Source organism: Esox lucius, chromosome 22 (genome assembly GCF_011004845.1).
Source record: "Esox lucius isolate fEsoLuc1 chromosome 22, fEsoLuc1.pri, whole genome shotgun sequence".
Lineage (NCBI taxonomy): Eukaryota > Metazoa > Chordata > Actinopteri > Esociformes > Esocidae > Esox > Esox lucius.
Window position 1 is genome coordinate 12,245,929 of NC_047590.1, and position 18,438 is coordinate 12,264,366.

Here is an 18,438-nt window from a genome sequence, read left to right on the forward strand (position 1 = left end):
TTTCGCTTTGTTTTAATTGCATTTCCTTTCATCAAGACAATCTTTGTACAGAGTGCTACTGGACAGAGCCAAACTCACAGATAATGTTATATAAACCTAGCTCCTCGCCTTTAACGTGATAGAAAGGACACATGCAGTAGGAAGAATTTCTCTCTGAAGGTCACTTTGCATTACATTACAGCTCACATCCCAATCCTAGCCCAGCACATATCCCTATCTCCAACCAATCACAGATGAGGAAAACAGAGGCAAGGCAGGGGCTGTGCATTAAGAGCTAGTGACAGTCAGGTCAGACCAAATAGCGAGCCATACAAGATAATGGGTCAACGAGATAGAAAGATTTAGTGATATAGAGACAGAGAGATTGACATAAATAGGGGAAATAAACAGAGAGAGACAGATAAAGAGAGGGAGATAGGGAAAGATCAAAGAGGGAGAGATTAAAGAGAATGAACGATGAATAGAGGGAAGGAGGGAAAGGTCTGGAGTGGCATTAATTGCTGACAACTCTATCATGAGGAGAGTCCAAGGCAGGGAAAGAAAGAAGTAGTCCAGGTAGTTGAGTCCTGAGGTAAAACACCTCAACGATAGCATGCCGTGTGGAGATTTTCCCATTAAACAAGAATCTAAATCACGTTGGCAGGAACAGGTGAGGAAACGTGTCCCTTCAAATAACTAGGCCTGATAAGCTACCTGGGCCTTCTGTAGGGGAGCCATACGACAGCAGAGCACAGCGCTGCAGTTCCTACAGATCTCCAGGAAGATCTCCTTGTAGTTCCCCTGGCTGGAGTCCTCCTGGCTGGGCTTCAGCACAGCTGACAATGTGGCCCCGTCGATGATCAGACCATAGTCCACACAGTCAGTGGACAGACTACGAGCACACACAAAGACACACGTTGGCACGCGTCATACAAGTGTGTGTGTTCTTCGCATATGTGTGTGTGTGTGTGTGTTTGAATATGGTCTCCGACACCTACCCTGAGAAGGTGTCTCTGGTCATGGTGCCGTGCTGTCTGAGCACAGTCCTGCTCAGGTCAAATAGGACTTCGTGAAGACTCTGCTCTTCGGTGCGCTTAGTGGTCAGCTCCAGTATCTGGGTGGAGCGACGGAACAGCTTGCTGGCGTAGCAGGTAGCAGCTGCCGTCTCCATCTTATCCCCTGTCAGGACCCACACCTTCATCCCGGCCTTGTGGAGGGACTCGATGGTGTCTGCCGCCTTGTCTTGGAGTCTGCAGATCATTCAGGCAGCGCGAGTCAGTCAGACGGACGCGGAGCGCTGACGCACTCGTTCACATTCAACAATTCGACGGCGATTCATTCAACAGACAAGCCTGCGGTGTTGCCACATTTCGCTGTGTCGCTGTCGCACTTCACAGACGTTTTCCTAATAAAAATGCTTAAATTGCGAGGGATAGGGGTTGCAATCAGGAAGTTCAAATTGTATTACAGAGAAAATGCTACCCCAACTATCTCTGGTAAGACACCAGCAACAACCGGCTGTTTTTCACTGTCAAAGCCACTTTCTGGTACTGTCTAATAAGTCTAATTTCACAGAGCACTGAAGTCTATCATTAAGCTGCAGTGCTGTTAGGATTCACTGCTCTACAGAATCATCCTACTGCCTGCCTGCCTGAAAATGAATTACTATCACAGGCCATGAGTCAATGACAGAGGAGAGGGTTAACACCCACACACACGAAAAGGATTACAAACATGGCGCACAGAAACAGTCAAGCGTGGGGCTGCACAACAAATCCAAATCACAATATTGAAATGTGCTATATTTGTATTGCATGAGAGTGCAATATTTTGTAACATTACAGCTGTGTGTAATGTCCATTCGGTAGTTTAGGTTTTTCTTCTCCCTGCACAGTTGTTTCCTGGAAACAACAAGCCCCTCCCTGTCAATTAAGTAGAGAAGTCCCTCCTCCTTGCTGTTAGGTTCCCTATATGATTGCCTTCAGATCTGGCAGGTTAACCAGTTTGTTGCAAACAAGAACGATGCTGCTTGCTACTTTGCTGTTCAGTCATTCTGGTTCCATGAATCCAACAGTTCACACTAGTGTTCTGATTTACACCTCACAAAGAATAGCAATTGCAATATTTCGTAGAAAAATCTTTTTTCCACACACCGTGCCGCCCTTTTCCAACAGGGATATGACAGTGAGTGAAGCGGATGAAGAGCGATGAGCTGGGACAGGCTCTCTTCAGTGGGGAAAAAAAACAACCTAACACTAAATCATTTAGCAAGATGTCTGTGCTGACACCAGGGTAAATCACTTTGCATGACGCCTTTACTGACAGACAGACCAGCGATAAGAGACCCACCCAATCAGCTGCGCTGAATGTATGCCAGAGATCGATGAGAACGGAACTCTAATGTGCTCATCTGCTCATTAGCTTGCGGGAGTAAGCCCTGATAGACACACATTATTGACTGACTGAGTACTACAGCTCCAGTTCATGCTAATGTTAGCCTTAGAGAAGGCCAGACGGCACCAAAATTATATCACCAGTTCCCAGGCAGCTTTGGGAAAAAAACAAAACATGAAGACCCATGAAGTGCGCATTGACATTTCTGAGATCTTTTATTTTCGCTCAGGAAACATGGAACCAACACAGACACAGACACACCAAAGGTTCTAAACAATGCAGGGATTGTGCTAGTACTGTAGACCAAGCATAGCGCATGCGCAGGATAGCCATATGAAAAACAGATGCATTCCTGACCCTACATGGCATTTATCAGTCTTATACGGACAAAACAACTACCTGTCCTCAACTGCAGTGGCGCCCAAAAGTATGAAGTCCTTCTCGATGAGGTCATAGGCCTCGGACAGCTTCTTGTCCCGGTCCTGCAGGGCCAGCTTGGCGCTGTTCAGCAGGTGACAGGTCTCCTCGTACTGATCCACGCTCAACTTCCTGTACGCCACGCACAGGGTCCGCAGGCCCTCCTGGTGAGACAGGGAGGGGGGGGATTTTATGTGACTAGTGGTACTTGATGATGAAATTGACAAAAAATGTGACAGAGAATGTTTTCTTGGCCTTGGTCCCAGAGAAGAACAGTCCCTTACATAAGTGACAGCGCACTGAAGTAGGTCACAAAAAGCGCAAGTTGTCTCATACTGGCACAAAAGTAGAGCAGAGTTCCCATACCAGTTTGCACACACGCACACCCACGCGCGAACATAAATAAACTCCTGACATTTTCTTAGCGCCAGTCTGGTTCACACCAGCACCACAGCTGGCCATCCCATTGTAACGTAACCACAGAAACACATTCTCCCTGACAGTCAACAGAAACTGGTTGGTGCCGCTGCCACTGGCAACCCAGACCGTATCCAGAATTATGCCATCCTTGCCTGGCTACCTGTCCTAATTCTGTCAGCGTTGGAATCAGTAAATCGCCCTGCATGTTGTCACCAAACACTCAGTGATGACAGTCAATCACATTCTCACAAACATTCCCAATACAACTGAATTTCCGGTGGCCAACATCTTATGTAAGGAGGACACATTTACTAAAAAGGATAAAAGAGTCAGCTTTTAGCACTGACATAATTGGGCCTCGCACCAGAAGATAACAGTCCTTGAACCACTGTAATCCACGCAGCATGACAATAAAAATGACAGTAAATAACAGTGAATATATACACCCATCAGCCATAACATTATGACCACCTGCCTAATATTGTGACCACCTGACCCGTTGAGGCATGGACTCCACTAGACCTCTGAAGGTGTGCTGTGGTATCTGGCACCAAAACATTAGCAGCAAATCCTTTAAGTCCTGTAAGCTGTGAGGTGGGGCCTCCGTGGATCGGACCTGTTTGTCCAGCACATCCCTCAGATGCTCGATCGGATTGAGATCAGGGGAATCTGGAGGCCAAGTCAACACCTTGAACTCGTTGTTGTGTTCATCAAACCAGCCCTGAACCATTTTTACTTTGTGGCAGGGCACATTATCCTGCTGAAAGAGGCCAATGCCATCAGGGAATACTGTTGCCATGAAAGTGTGCACATGGTCTGCAACAATGCTTAGGTAGGTGGTACATGTCAAAGTAACATCCACATGAATGGCAGGACCCAAGGTTTCCCAGCAGAACATTGCCCAAAGCATCACACTGCCTCCGCCGGCTTGCCTCCTTCCCATAGTGCATCCTGATGCCATGTGTTCTCCAGGTAAGCAACGCACACACAACCAGGCCATCCACGTGATGTAAAACGTGATTCATCAGACCAGGCCACCTTCCATTGCTCCATGGTCCAGTTCTGATGCATGTGTGCCCATTGTAGGCACTTTCAGCATTGGACAGGGGTCAGCATGGGCACCCTGACTGGTCTGAGGCTATGCAGTCTCATACGCAACAAACTGTGATGCACTGTGTGCTCTGACACCTTTCTATCAGTACCAGCATTAACTTGTTCAGCCATTTGAGATACAGTAACTCATCTGTTGGATCAGACCACATGGGCCAGCCTTCACTCCCCACGTGCCTCAATGAGCCTTGGCCGCCCATGACCCTGTCGCCGGTACACCGTATTACCTTCCTTGGACCAACTTTTGATAGGTACTGACCACTACAGACTGGGAACACCCCACAAAGGCTGCAGCTTTGGAGATGCTCTGACCCAGTCGTCTAGCCCTTGTCAAAGTCCCTCAGATCCTCACGCTTGCCCATTTTTCCTGCTTCTAACACATCAACTTTGAGGACAGAATGTTCACTTGCTGTCTAATATATCCCACCCACTGACAGGTGCCATGATAACGAGATTATCAGTGTTATTCACTTCACCTGTCAGTGGTCATAATGTTATGGCTGATGGGTGTATCAGTGTTATTCACTTCACCTAGGTTAAAGCAATTATAGATGTGGAGCTATACTTTAAGACACGGGCCTCTAGTGCGTGTGATGGTGGCGTGCGACACATGATAGCTGGGTGTGATAGCGTGTGTTTACCACAGCGTTGTGCTCCACTCTGGCTTTGACCTGTGCCACCTTGCCAGAAATCACCCTGGGGAAGATGGAGGAGTCGGCCCCTTTGCAGAACAGGTACAGCTCCCCTGTGGGCACGCAACAACACACAAAGTAGGTTACAACAGGTTCCTCATCACCAGAGCGACAACACTGGAAACATTCCTCATTGACCCTCCCACCATCACTGGTACGCCATCTGCCTGTTTCACCCACTTGCACACACGCAATAACGAACAAGCTGTCGCTATAAAGAGGACAGCCCTCGCTAATTACTCATAGATACAACAGGTCGACATATCATAGCATTATCATTTTAGGGCAGGCGTGTAGAGTACCTCCACTCGATCTGACGATCACACTCATTCTTCTCCTCACCGAGTCAAAAGTCAACACCTCCAGCAGCTCAAACCTGGATTCAACAGAGACGGAGAAAAATGACCTAATGAGGGCTGATTTGGTATGTTTTACAATCCTTGTGAAGATGTCTGGTCCCAGTGTCATCTGTGAAACATAAAGGTGGCAGGTTGATAGGCTGAGGGAAAGTGTTTCCCACGAGTCATGACTGGAGTAATGGGCACACGCTTACCTCTCAACCTCATCCTCCCTGTTTAGAAGCTCCATGTGACTGTCCTTCAGCCTCAGATAGGTGAATCCAAGCCTGAGAGGAGGTGGAACGTACCATTACTGTCAGAGCAGGGGAGCAGGTTCCACTGAAGCTCAACTGCCTAAGCAACATAGTTCATTTGAAATCCTTGCGTGTGAGAAATACTTTCTGCCTGTGTGTGTGTCTGTGTGTCTAAATCCCAAATTATGCTTTTTCCCCTCTTCCCATTTTTACTTATACCTCAGGCCATTTACACAAGTGTCCCAAAGCTGAGCGAATAACAATGATTGAAGGCTTAGGGGATAATTGGACCCTCCAGTGGCTGTTTCGAGTGAATCTGCAGTAATGGAGCCTCCAAGATAGCGGAGTAGAATTCTACTGAAGGGAAATAGAGCCCACACGCATATGCTCCACGGCACACATTTATTAAAAAATTACCTGACAATGTCTCCAACCTACAGGGATCTTCTACATGTATTTTCCTGGATGTGTACCACACCCATATAGGTGTGACACAGGACCAGACAGAGGGCCAGACAGAGGGCCAGACAGAGGGCCAGACAGAGGGCCAGACAGAGGGCCAGACACAGGGCCAGACACAGGGCCAGACAGAGGGCCAGACACAGGACCAGACACAGGACCAGACACAGGACCAGACAGAGGACCAGACAGAGGGCCAGACAGAGGGCTAGACCGAGGACCTGGGCTCTAGTAACAGTATTCGGCCCTGCGTCACATATGGACATGCGTTTCATCCCACTTCATCCACTGAACCCTGCCACGGTTATCTTTCAGCTTGTTACTTTTTCACACAGACTAATGGATAGGCGCGCCTAAATACACCACACGTCCATTTGTTTCTGTCTGATCCAGAGAGCTGACGTATGCGTGTGCATGTTTGGGCGTGCGCCATTGCCAGTCACCTCTTCATTCCTTCGACCAGTGCCACCTCGTCAGGAGAGGACGATATGTAGAAGGAGGTGGATTTGCCCTGGTGGAGGCCCATCTTGATGCCATCCACCGTTTCCTCCTCCTTCACCTGGACCGTGTGGCAGAGACATAAGGCCCGGAAGAACAGCTCCTCCGTCTCCTGACAAGCCAAGCCCAGAGAACACGTCACGCACGACACTCACTTCACGGACATGTGTTTTGGCACACACGAGGAGGGGTGGGGGAGGGGCCTGACCCTTTATTACTGGTTAGGGCCAACTTCTACTGTACATACAGATGTAGTAAATGAACTGGCTGTATGTAACTGGCATTCTGTCTCACCTTACCACCTGGTCCAGGGGAAGAGTCGATCATGTCCATGCTCATCGCCCCTGGCAACACCTGTCCGTTGCAGATGGCCTGAGGCACGTAAACATGGCCGTCCACACAGCACTCTATAAACTCCATGTTGTTCTCCGTCAGTGTGCCAGTCTTGTCTGTAAACACGTACTCCACCTGCGAACACACGCATCGGGTTGACGGTGGGTGTATGCATGGGGCCGTGCGCGTTCGGTTATGTCTTGTGCGTGTGTGTGTGTGTGTGTGTGTGTGCGCGTGTGCGCCGTGCGGACTTAGCCGCTACCTGTCCCAGCTCCTCGTTGAGGTCAGACGTGTTGACCTGGGCCCTCTCCCCGAGCTCTTCGTCAAACATCTCATCGTCCCACATGATGAAGTAAGACCCCAGGAACTTCTGCATCTCCACAGTGACGTACATGGAGACGGGGATGATGTAATTAAACAACACCATGAAGGCCAGGAAGTCTGTGAATGCCCGGATCAACTAGACAGAGAAAGGCGAGGAGTTGGACAGCGAGAAAATACACCAGCCACCACATACACACTTTACACGGACTGCTGAATTCTGGGAATTGTAGTTGTGTAACTGACTATATGACGCTGCCTCTCTGTGTCAGTCTTCTGGTTATAGAAGGGCTCGTCTCTGTCGGGGTCAGCCTGCCACACATACTTCAGCACGGTGTTGATCAGAGCCTTGCTGATCAGAATGCATAGGTACACTACCAGATACGCATTCATGGACCTGGTGGGGGAGACAGACAGGAGGGGAAGAGACAGACAGGACGGCAGACAGGCGAGACAGCAGACAGACAGGAGGGGAGAGACAGAGGACGGGTGTGGACGTATTAAGACGGTAATCTATGACCTGTCTGGGTACAACGTGCGTGGTTAAACAGAGCCTTACTTTTCTACTGCGGAGCGTTTCTGAGATTTGGACTGGTAGTTTAGAGCCATTTTGGTCTCCATGCCTGTGTAGATGGCAACAGCTGGAAGACAAAAAAAACACAGGGCCGTGTGTGAGATTAGAGCTCAGTGCAGATGATGGGAAGACGCACGAGACCAGTTTTTGCAGAAACTTCAGATTGCTCTTGTAAAGGACAAGACATTTGTTCTTGTTCATGTCAGAAAAGCCTTTAATTCTTCTGCACTAACACTGGAAAGAATAATCTCTGAAACACAGAAGCAAAATCTTGTTTAATTTGGTCATCTGAGCAACAAACGGGGACTGCCTACCGGGATTTGTTCTGTTGTAAAGGAATCTGAACATTCCACAATCCACTCCCATTCCAACTATGTGATGTCACTACAAGGTAGGATCTTACCATATATATGTTGGGTGTTTTTCAGTGTCGCCCCTCTGAGAAGAAGATTCTCAGATCCCAAAGGTCTGAAACAAAAACCAAATACACTTCTATAAAATTCCATTACAAAAAAAATATATATATTTAAAATGTTGAGTCAATTTCTATTGACATACCTTGCAATGGGCTCGTTTCTGTCTGAATAAATATTGATTCGGCCCACAAATCTGTCAGGGAGAGAGGTCACGTGAATTGATGTGTTTTGCTTACTTTCCCTCTAAACATGTTTAACCAGTACTGATTGTTGAGATGTGGTTTTGTGGTACTATTGTAAGTAGCTCTGGATAGAAGTGTCTGTCTGTTTTACGTGTAAATGTGTGCCATGCTGTGCAGTGTTGTGCGGTATGGTGTAGTGTTGTGTAGTCTGGTATTGTTTAGCGTAGCATTGTATACTGTTGTGTAGTGTAGTATTGTTTAGTGTGGTGTTTTGTGGTGTTGTGTAGTATTGTTTAGTCTGGTATTGTTTAGCGTAGCATTGTATACTGTTGTGTAGTGTAGTATTGTTTAGTGTGGTGTATTGTGGTGTTCTGTAGTATTGTGTAGTCTGGTATTGTTTAGCGTAGCATTGTATACTGTTGTGTAGTGCAGTATTGTTTAGTGTGGTGTATTGTGGTGTTCTGTTGTATTGTGTAGTCTGGTATTGTTTAGCGTAGCATTGTATACTGTTGTGTAGTGTAGTATTGTTTAGTGTGGTGTATTGTGGTGTTGTGTAGTATTGTTTAGTCTGGTATTGTTTAGCGTAGCATTGTATACTGTTGTGTAGTGTAGTATTGTTTAGTGTGGTGCATTGTGGTGTTGTGTTGTATTGTGTAGTCTGGTATTGTTTAGCGTAGCATTGTATACTGTTGTGTAGTGTAGTATTGTTTAGTGTGGTGTATTGTGGTGTTGTGTAGTATTGTTTAGTCTGGTATTGTTTAGCGTAGCATTGTATACTGTTGTGTAGTGTAGTATTGTTTAGTGTGGTGTATTGTGGTGTTGTGTTGTATTGTGTAGTCTGGTATTGTTTAGCGTAGCATTGTATACTGTTGTGTAGTGTAGTATTGTTTAGTGTGGTGTATTGTGGTGTTGTGTAGCATTGTGCAGTGTAGTGCTGTGTAGTCTTGACTGTAATCACTCACTTGTAGAGGTCTGGTTGTGGTTGTTCACATTCAATGGAAGCCAGAAGAGTATCAAAATCCTCCTCTGTGGTGAATGCCTTAGTGTCTTGCACAGCATAGTAGGTCTTTGTAAAGGGACAGAGGAATGGAATGATGGAGGAGGGATGGGGGAGGGACGGGGGAGGGATGGACAGTCAGTTAGATCAGAAACCCTGCAGGCCAGTGCATGCTCCTCCCTCCCTCCCTCCCTCCCTCATCACCTTGTGACTGGACTCCCCGTCCAGACTTGCCGTCGTGACGAAGCACGTGCCTTCCTCCCTACTGGTAGACAGCAGGATGAGGTCGCAGGGGAACGTCTCGTCCTCCTTCATCAGCACCACGTCACCCACCTAGGAGAGGAGGGAGGCAGGGAAGGGAGGGAGGTGTCCAGCTGAGGTCTAAAGAAGCCAACTGGTTCAACCCTGCTCCAGCCCAGAGGAAAATACACACCCTGAGCTTGCGGCTCTGCTTCCTGACCACCTCGCCGCCTTCCACCACGTTCACTGGACACTGGTTAATAGCGTTGTCTGCTTTGTGCCGGAGCCAGTCCTCATAGCCCTGTTTGATGGCCGTGACGGTGATGACGAAGAACAGAGGCAGCCCACTGGTGATGGGGCTGGTGGGAGTGTCAATGATCAGCTGAAGTGTGGGAGAGAGAGGAAGTGGTTTTACTTTCTGTTTTTGAATATCGTCCGAAGCCAGTCGAGACCTGACCTAACAAAGCAGGTGTAGAATAATACATTTTACACCTGCTTTTTATTTTTCTTCGGGGGGGGGGGGGGGGGGGGGGGGCTAGGTTGAAGAGGACTGTATCCCTGAAAGCTGGATGCTCTCCGTTTCTCTGGCGTCTGGTTTGAGGCCTTACCTGTACAAGAAATATGATAAGGAAGTAGAAATTGGCAACCCTCCGGAACTGCTCAAACAAATTCTTCGGTACAAAATTCCAGAAGGTGTACTGTGGAAAGAGAAAGCAACAGCACATCGTTGTAAAGTGGATGTAACATGGTTTTAAGACTGTTTTAATGGGGTTGCAACAGGGTCACAACAAGGTTATAACACGGTTGTGGTTCTCACCTTAGAGGAGACAATGCGGTTGTCTGGGTATTTCTGGGGGATGTAGGCCTCAGATCCCGAAGGGGGTTCCTTGTGTCCAATGTACACCGTCCTGGTATCCACCCAGTTCTCCTCTCCAGCACACTGCGGGACAGGACCAAAGGTCAAAGGTCAACGCCAGCTCAACAATGTTCTCACACTGGATTCGGAGGTCTGATGAACTTTCCTTTATCCAAAACAATCTGAATGTCCGAAAGCCTGCGTGTTAAGGACTGCCCAAACAAGACAGTCGATTGGTTTGATGTGTTGGTTTGATGTGTTGTCAGGAGTCACTGATCGCAGGTCTTTTCCCCTGAATAACGGGTTGGTCGCCAATCATTCACCCATGCTAAGCTACGGAAACAAACCTTTACCATAAACACACCATAGTAAAAAGAAATCAGAATCAGATATTTTTTTTATCCCTTTCTGGAGTCAAACACGAGAGAATCTGGTCAAAAGGAAGGTGAATAAAATCAAATAGAAGCAAAACAAATAAGATTATGGGCTGAAGCATGGGACTCTACATCCCACTGCTGGCTAGTATCGGAAGCTAAGCAGGTCAGTCCTGACCAGTCCCTGGATGGGGAGAGCAGATGCTGCTGGAAGTGGTGTTGAAAGGCCAGTCTGTCTCTTCCCTGTGGTCAAAAAGATCCAGTCCCCCAGGCCAGTGACTGGTGTTAAGAGGATGTCTTGACTTTCTGTGGTCAAAAGAGTCAAGTCAACAGTTATCGTAAGAGTACGGGTGTTAACTGTTTTGTACATATATATTCATCTGCCAGTTTGCAGAGGGCTTTGTCATTGAACAAGCCCAGACAGAGAGATTCACTCAGTGGAGTCAGATAGAGACCGCCTTGAAGAATTTTATCAATGTCTTTCTGGCTGTACCTATTGGACTAATAACCGTTGATTTGTGGCCATGTTTGGTCCAACTGTAAATACAGTAAATATATTCTCACAGCTTCCAAAGTAACCAGTTAGTGGAGTGGTTTATCATTATGACTTATAAAGCAATGTGTGTTCAGGTACTTACATCTAAAGGAGTCTGTAGGACTAGATCCAGGCAGTCATTGACTTTCATTGGAGGCCAAAAAGTAATTGGGTTTCATAAGTTATTGAAGTCAACATTTCTGCTTTTATTTAGATACAGTTTAATGCACTAGCAGAACACCAAGGATGGTGCATTAGAGAAAGATCTTTCTTACTATTTCTTTTTTTGTGTCAGCCCGCGTCTGTCCATCTCTATGTCTGAGTCTGTCTGGAATCTCTATAACAGCTGGCGAGTCCACTGAGTCTCTATAATAAGCTGTAATCCTGTGTTGGGCAGTCCTGGCGCACTGCTCTGTTTTCTACTATGGAATCACTATACTACAGCTCACAGCGCTTCCCTGTGTCAACATAGCTTTTACATCAGTGGCTTGTCGTCTCAGTTTGTCGCTGCTGGCAACTAAGTCTGACTTGTCTGTTGTTAAGGCATTACTTAATACATATGCATAGCAAAGATGTCATGGGGCGTTACGGAAACCTTCCCAGGAGCTATACATAAGTCGTGATACCACAGACCTCCCCTTGATCAGATAAGCAGACGTGTTTAAACATGTATAGAGAAAGATTTCTTTTTTTAATCAGGTTTTTAACATGTACACCAGGCCACGCACGTCTTCTGCTGCAGCATCCAGACAGGTGACTGTAACCCCAGTCTGGGTGAATGGGTCTCTGTTGCCTGGGATAGTTGCCCTAGTTTCCATTTGTTCCTCGAAGGATTAAGTCAGTGAGAAGTCACAGTCTCCCACTCATGTTATTCCCACTACGGTTCAGCTATTTTTGTCTCATCTTCGGAGGCGGCTCCACCTTTCTGCATTTTTGTTTAACAAATTACAGCAACCACGTAGGGAGATATCACAGTAAATTATCGGTCTTAAGGCACAACAGATTTTTCACCTTTCGGTCACATTCTGGTATCTGGTCAGATGCTCTAGCAACTAGGATATCTGCCATTCACTGAGACAAAAAAATTCTTATCTGACCAGAAACAGGCAATGGAAACAGTCCTATAATGGTCCCCTTATAGGACTGCAATCATAAGAGGGGATATGAGTGGAGAAGAGGAGGCCACAATAGACTATTGAGATACAGCCCTTGCTATCCAGCTTCAGATCTGATCTGAGGGAGAAGAGATGAGACAAGACAGGAGGAGGAGTGTCCTTCTGTTCTCTGTTTTTGAACAGACAAACTAGGACCATCTGTGATTTCTCCTCAGCAGATAAGAGCCTGCTCTTCCCATCTCCCCTCCTCTAACCCTCTTGGCGTCGGTGTCATTGGCTCTCTGCAATCTACCGTTCCATCATTCACTGGAGCTCTCTCTCTCACTCGCCCAGTCTCACTCTCTCACTCTCAAGCACACATTGGAATACAAAGAACAGAAGAGAAGAGAGAGGAAGAGATAAAAGAGCAAGAGAACGAAAGATATACCTTCGTTCAGAAGCAGAGGAGCTCCTCCTCCATTGCCCTCAGCGAGGACAGAGGAAATGGAGTCACCCTCAATTGGACAAATAACCACCACAGGGTACACACATTAACCTGCAGCCTTTTCAGATAGTAAGAAATATTCTACCCTACTAAACAACCCTCCTTTCACTATAAGAATTTAAAAGCAACATATATGTGTACAGATCCACTGTGAAATAGACCCTGAAGGCAAGAAATTCGTGTTGCAACGCGTGGCAGGTTGAATTTAATGATGCATACCAAGGAAAATCCACTCCCCGGTCCCTGAATACTTCACACAAATACAGCACATCCTCCCTGCCGGAGACCGCTAATCGCTGATCTAACACGACAGGACAGGTGAAAATCCAGGCTCTTCAGTCTTCACCAAGGTGTGATTTTGGCTGCAAATACGAGGGAAGGAAGAGAAGCTTTGAGTATCGGACCAGAACCATTATGTGTGGTACATCATGAATGGTTACTGCAGATGGTAAACCAGTATACAGTTCCACTCATAAGTTTGCATACCCTGGCAGAACTCGTGAAATGTTGCATTGATTTTGAAAATATGACTGATGCTATTTAAGGATAGTGATCATATGAAGCCATTTATTATCACATAGTTGTTTGGCACCTTTTTAAATCATAATGATAACAGAAATCACCCAAATAGCCCTAATCAAAAGTTTACATACCCTTGAAGGTTTGGCCTTGTTACAGAGTCATAGGATGACAAGTGAAAATGGAAATGAATGGTGAATGTCCCACACCTGTGGCTTTTTTAATTGCAATTAGTGTCTGTGTATAAATAGCCAATGAGTTTGTTAGCTCTCACTTGGATGCACTGAGCGGGCTAGATACTGATCCATGGGGAGAAGAAAATAACTGTCAAAAGACGTGTAAAAGGTAATGGAAATGTATAAAGATTGAAACAGATATAAAAAGATATCCAAAGCCTTGCAAATGCCAGTCAGTACTCTTCAACCACTTATTAAGAAGTGCCAGATGATTTCTTCAGGATACAAAGAAAAACCCACAGGTAACCTCAGGAGAAATACAGGCTGCTCTGGAAAAAGACTGTGTGGTTGTTTAAAGGAATACAATACGACAATATTTGAACAAAAATGAGCTGCATGATCGAGTTGCCGGAAAGAAGCCTTTACTGCGCCAGTGCCACAAAAAACCCCAGTTACAATATGCCCAACAACCCCTTGACACGCATCACAGCTTCTGGCACACTGTAATTTGGAGTGATGAGACCAAAAGAGCTTTATGGTCACAACCATAAGCGCTATGTTTAGAGAGGGGTCAACAAGGTCTATAGAGAACAGAATACCATCCCCACTGTGAAGCATGGTGGTGGCTCACTGATATTTTGGGGGGTGTGAGCTCTAAAGGCACAGGGAATCTTGGCAAGATGAATGCAGCATGTTATCAGAAAATGCTGGCAGACAATTTGCATCCTTCTGCACGAAAACTGCGCATGAGACGCTCTTGGACTCTCCAGAGTCCAGCGTGACAATGACCCTAAGCACAAGGGCAAGTTGACCCTCCAGTGGTTACAGCAGAAATAGGTGAAGGTTCTGGAGTGGCCATCACAGTCTCCTGACCTTAATACAATTGAGCCACTCTGGGGATATCTTAAACATGTGGTTCATGCAAGACGACCAAAGACTTTGCCAAGACGAATGGGCAGCTATACCAACTGCAAGAATTCGGGGCCTCATAGACAAATATTACAAAAGACTGCACGCTCTCATTGATGCTAAAGGGGGCAATACACAGTATTAAGGACTGAGGGTATGCAGACTTTTGAACAGGGGTCTGTTTTTTTTCCCTGTTTCCATGTTTTGTTTTATGATTGTGCCATTCTGTTATGGCCTACAGCTGAATGTGAATCCCATAAGAAACAAAAGCAATGTGTTTTGCCTGTTCACTCATGTTTTCTTTACAAATGGTACATATATTACCAATTATCCAAGGGTACGCAAACTTTTGAGCCCAACTGTAACAGGGTCTTGTGTTGGAGGAGCCGTGAGGGGAGGGAATGCATGTAGACCGACTCTAGTTGGCTTGTTGTTCAAATGCTGCCAACACCCTGTTCTCTCGCCCACTCTTCTCCATGTGCCTCCTGCCCCTCCTCCGCCGCCTACACGGAACAGGGCCACCTGCCCCCTACCCCGGTTACCCCGGTTACCCAAACCTGTTTCTGTCCTGTTTCTTCTGATTCAGAACGCAAAAATGCCTGAATGGTCTAAATGGTCCCAGAAACCGATGGCTTCGGGACCGCTGACTGTTCAGATGGTGGAATTGCTCATTTCTTTGTAATGTACAACACCCTTGACTTAGACAGCACGCCGGACGGAAATATCTAGTGAATGATTTCAGTGTGACCCTTTCCCCTTTTCTAAAGAAGACAATGCTGTTGCTACAGTACAGTTCCTCCCAGTCCAACCAAATGGCACAGATTCATGAAGTACACAGAGTCTAGGATTGTTGTGTGGTAGTCGGGGCTCTATCTTACTTAGACAATACCTATTTCCTCTCCTCTCGGTTTACTTTCCTGTGGAGTCTTGCGTGGTAACCCTTTCGGGTTGTTCAAATGGGTCGCGCACACTTCACACAGAGGTGCATTGTGGTTAGTGGAGTAATTATAGGAGAATGGAATGCAGTGCCCCGGGGTTCGAATGGAATGGCAGAGCGGTCAGCCTGAGCCTGCAGTCAGACAGATCAAAGCTAGGATTGTCTGTGGGATCCTCCAGATTCTCCACTGTATCTCTCACACATTAGACTGAGGCATGCCAGGGACCTCTTCTGGCGCTACAGTCCTTTTGTCGGGGTCTACAATACGGAACCATTCGACAAGGAACCACAGTGTCAATCATGTTTGACAGGGAGTGAAATGCCTTGTTGATTTCACAACTCACATGGAACCATATGGTTTCACTTCTCCTTCGTCTGAGGCCTGAGACAGGCGTGCGTGCAGCTTGGTTATGGAAATATCTGGGCTGACTCAGTGTCTCATAGTGGACGGCTGATTCCTCCCTCTTGGAGAGAGTGCTCTGGTCAGTCAGTAGGGTCCGGTCACAAAGTAATGGTCTTCAAACACGTGTCTCTCTATCCCGGCTTAGCCCACCTACCTCCAGCTACAGACACCTGTTTACAGGGTGCTTAACCAACTGCATCATTTTATTGATCACGTTTCAGCTCGTCTCAGGATTAAGCGAGGCATTAACACCTGTCTGCGTCTAATCAACTGAAAGGGTTTCGATTAAGCCCGAGTTTTGATCCATCTGGATGTTATACTAGACTTCTATTCTGGTGTTTTTATCCCCCAGTTAGTGCTGGGTCGGGAGAGTATTTATAGTGAGAGGAATAACATGGGAGAGAAATCAATGAAGACCTTTTGCTATTGGACCCAAAGCGGGTGGCATTTTTCTGTCGCATTCACTTAGTGGATGCATCCACTTTCGACCTTGTTTCACACAGGCAGCCGAGGCCCTTTGAAAGATCAGACGCTGCTTCCTTGTGATAAGCAATGGTTCCCTGTCATCGCATAGTAGCGGGGGCATCCATTTAGCACGACCCTGCTCTGTCTGTTCTGCTGCTGCCGAGTACTCTATTCTGACTGTCTTTCTCAAAATCCAATGGCAACGATTGTTTTGACGCGGTCAAGTCATTGTTCGTTGACATTCCAGGAAAACGTACCGGTACACAATCTCAGTCCCTAGTAGGCGGGTTGCTGCTCCACTTGGCCCATGAACAGCCACTCATTTATGGGACAGACGTGGGGAATGTGTATAACAGGTATTGTACTACTGTAAACAGGAAGTGGAGGATAACCCCTCCCCCTTTGCTGGACTGCGTCCAGGACTCTAACGGACAAGCCCTTAGATCTCCTAACATCCCTGCAGCAGGAAGTCACCAATAGCAAAACAGAAAGGAGACAGGCGGACCGACATGAGCCAGAGAGACAGAGCGAGAGACAAACAAACTATCATAACTTCTACTGTATCAAATGAATTCCTATTATTTCCACAGCACGCTTTGGCAACATGTACGCCGGTCTGTCATGCCAGTAAAGACATTCCGAATGATAAAGTGAGATCCGAAGTGTTAATATTTGATAGGGACTTCGGCAGAGACGCTCGCCATCGACAGCAGAACTGCGAGAGGTGGGGGTGAGGACGGGGAAGATTAGATTTCAGCCTCACTCCCTCCGGGACATGCCAGCCTGCCTGCTGGCTCATTCACAGTATCACAGAGAGGCCCGGGATCAGTCCCACAGCTCTGTCTGGGCAACCGGCAGCGCCCTACAAACCGCTGTAAATGTTGTTGCTGTTGTCGGGAGTAGACAGGACAATGCATCATGTCCAGAACAAAGCACCACACCGGAGGCCACGAAGCCTTAGCAGAATTTCGCTAGCCCGACAGTAATGGCGGAAAGCGGAGATCTGTGTCCTTCCACCGCAACCAGGGGAACCACTAGCACTGAGCTAGAAACAACAGAAAGAAAATGGTGGGTGTAATTTAAGGCTATGTCAGGACTGAGAAAGAGCGATAAGGGGAATCTCTACAGTCCAGTCCCCAGCTTGTAAATAGCCGATCGTCTCGCAGGCTTTAAATATCAGGAAGACTGGCAGAAAACACAGCTGGGGAAATAGCGCTGTGACAACAAATCAAACACAACAAGTTAAACAATGTGTGTGTGTGTGTATGTGTGTGAGAGAGAGCACGCTGTGTGCCTGTGTGTGTTCTCCAGAGATTAGGAGAATAATTAGTTGTTAGGCTAGTGAAGCAAAGAAGAAAAGGATTTACACTACAGACTACTCCCAAGGAGAAAAGCATTTACACTACAGACTACTCCCAAGGAGAAAAGCATTTACACTACAGACTACTCCCAAGGAGAAAAGCATTTACACTACAGACTACTCCCAAGGAGAAAAGCATTTACACTACAGACTACTCCCAAGGAGAAAAGGATTTACATTACAGACTACTCCCAAGGAGAAAAGGATTTACACCACAGACTACTCCCAAGGAGAAAAGCATTTACACTACAGACTACTCCCAAGGAGAAAAACATTTACACTACAGACTACTCCCAAGGAGAAAAGGATTTACATTACAGACTACTTCCAACAAGCGAGTATTCCTCTGTGGTCTTTCCACTTTGAACTAGGCACATACAGAAAAAGTATGCAAGGCTTCATCTGTCCTGTACAATAAATCAACAGATCTCCAGCACAATATTACTAAGACTTGGATTTCACAAGGATCAGCATGAACATCTTCCAAAAGCAGCAGCTACTCTCCCAGTGGTCCACACACAATATCTAGAAACCCCTGAGATGGTAGTCCTAAACTATCATTTGTTTTTGTTCAAGCTTTAAAAATAATTGATGTTAGTAGTTCTAAGAAAATCACATTTATTGTACAGTGACCATTTAGGAGCACCATGGAATTTTCAGAGCCAAAATGGAGGACGGTTA

At 46.6% G+C, this 18,438-nt stretch overlaps 1 protein-coding gene across 8 annotated transcripts in view; it reads right to left on the reverse strand.

The window, feature by feature from the left end:
* Nucleotides 1-18,438, reverse strand: part of atp11a (ATPase phospholipid transporting 11A) — a 48,646-nt gene that overhangs the window by 14,516 nt on the left and 15,692 nt on the right. For all 8 annotated transcript variants that reach the window (XM_010886303.5, XM_034289718.1, XM_013139921.4 and 5 more), the window contains exons 2-19: nucleotides 10,442-10,564; nucleotides 10,233-10,322; nucleotides 9,818-10,006; nucleotides 9,589-9,717; nucleotides 9,350-9,453; nucleotides 8,348-8,398; nucleotides 8,193-8,257; nucleotides 7,775-7,856; nucleotides 7,462-7,612; nucleotides 7,157-7,354; nucleotides 6,856-7,029; nucleotides 6,507-6,673; nucleotides 5,566-5,637; nucleotides 5,315-5,388; nucleotides 4,962-5,065; nucleotides 2,773-2,954; nucleotides 978-1,229; nucleotides 694-871 (exon numbers count right to left, since the gene is read on the reverse strand). In XM_010886303.5, coding sequence (XP_010884605.1) covers nucleotides 694-871; nucleotides 978-1,229; nucleotides 2,773-2,954; nucleotides 4,962-5,065; nucleotides 5,315-5,388; nucleotides 5,566-5,637; nucleotides 6,507-6,673; nucleotides 6,856-7,029; nucleotides 7,157-7,354; nucleotides 7,462-7,612; nucleotides 7,775-7,856; nucleotides 8,193-8,257; nucleotides 8,348-8,398; nucleotides 9,350-9,453; nucleotides 9,589-9,717; nucleotides 9,818-10,006; nucleotides 10,233-10,322; nucleotides 10,442-10,564 — 2,385 coding nt within the window. The remainder of the gene's footprint in view (nucleotides 1-693; nucleotides 872-977; nucleotides 1,230-2,772; nucleotides 2,955-4,961; nucleotides 5,066-5,314; nucleotides 5,389-5,565; nucleotides 5,638-6,506; nucleotides 6,674-6,855; nucleotides 7,030-7,156; nucleotides 7,355-7,461; nucleotides 7,613-7,774; nucleotides 7,857-8,192; nucleotides 8,258-8,347; nucleotides 8,399-9,349; nucleotides 9,454-9,588; nucleotides 9,718-9,817; nucleotides 10,007-10,232; nucleotides 10,323-10,441; nucleotides 10,565-18,438) is intronic.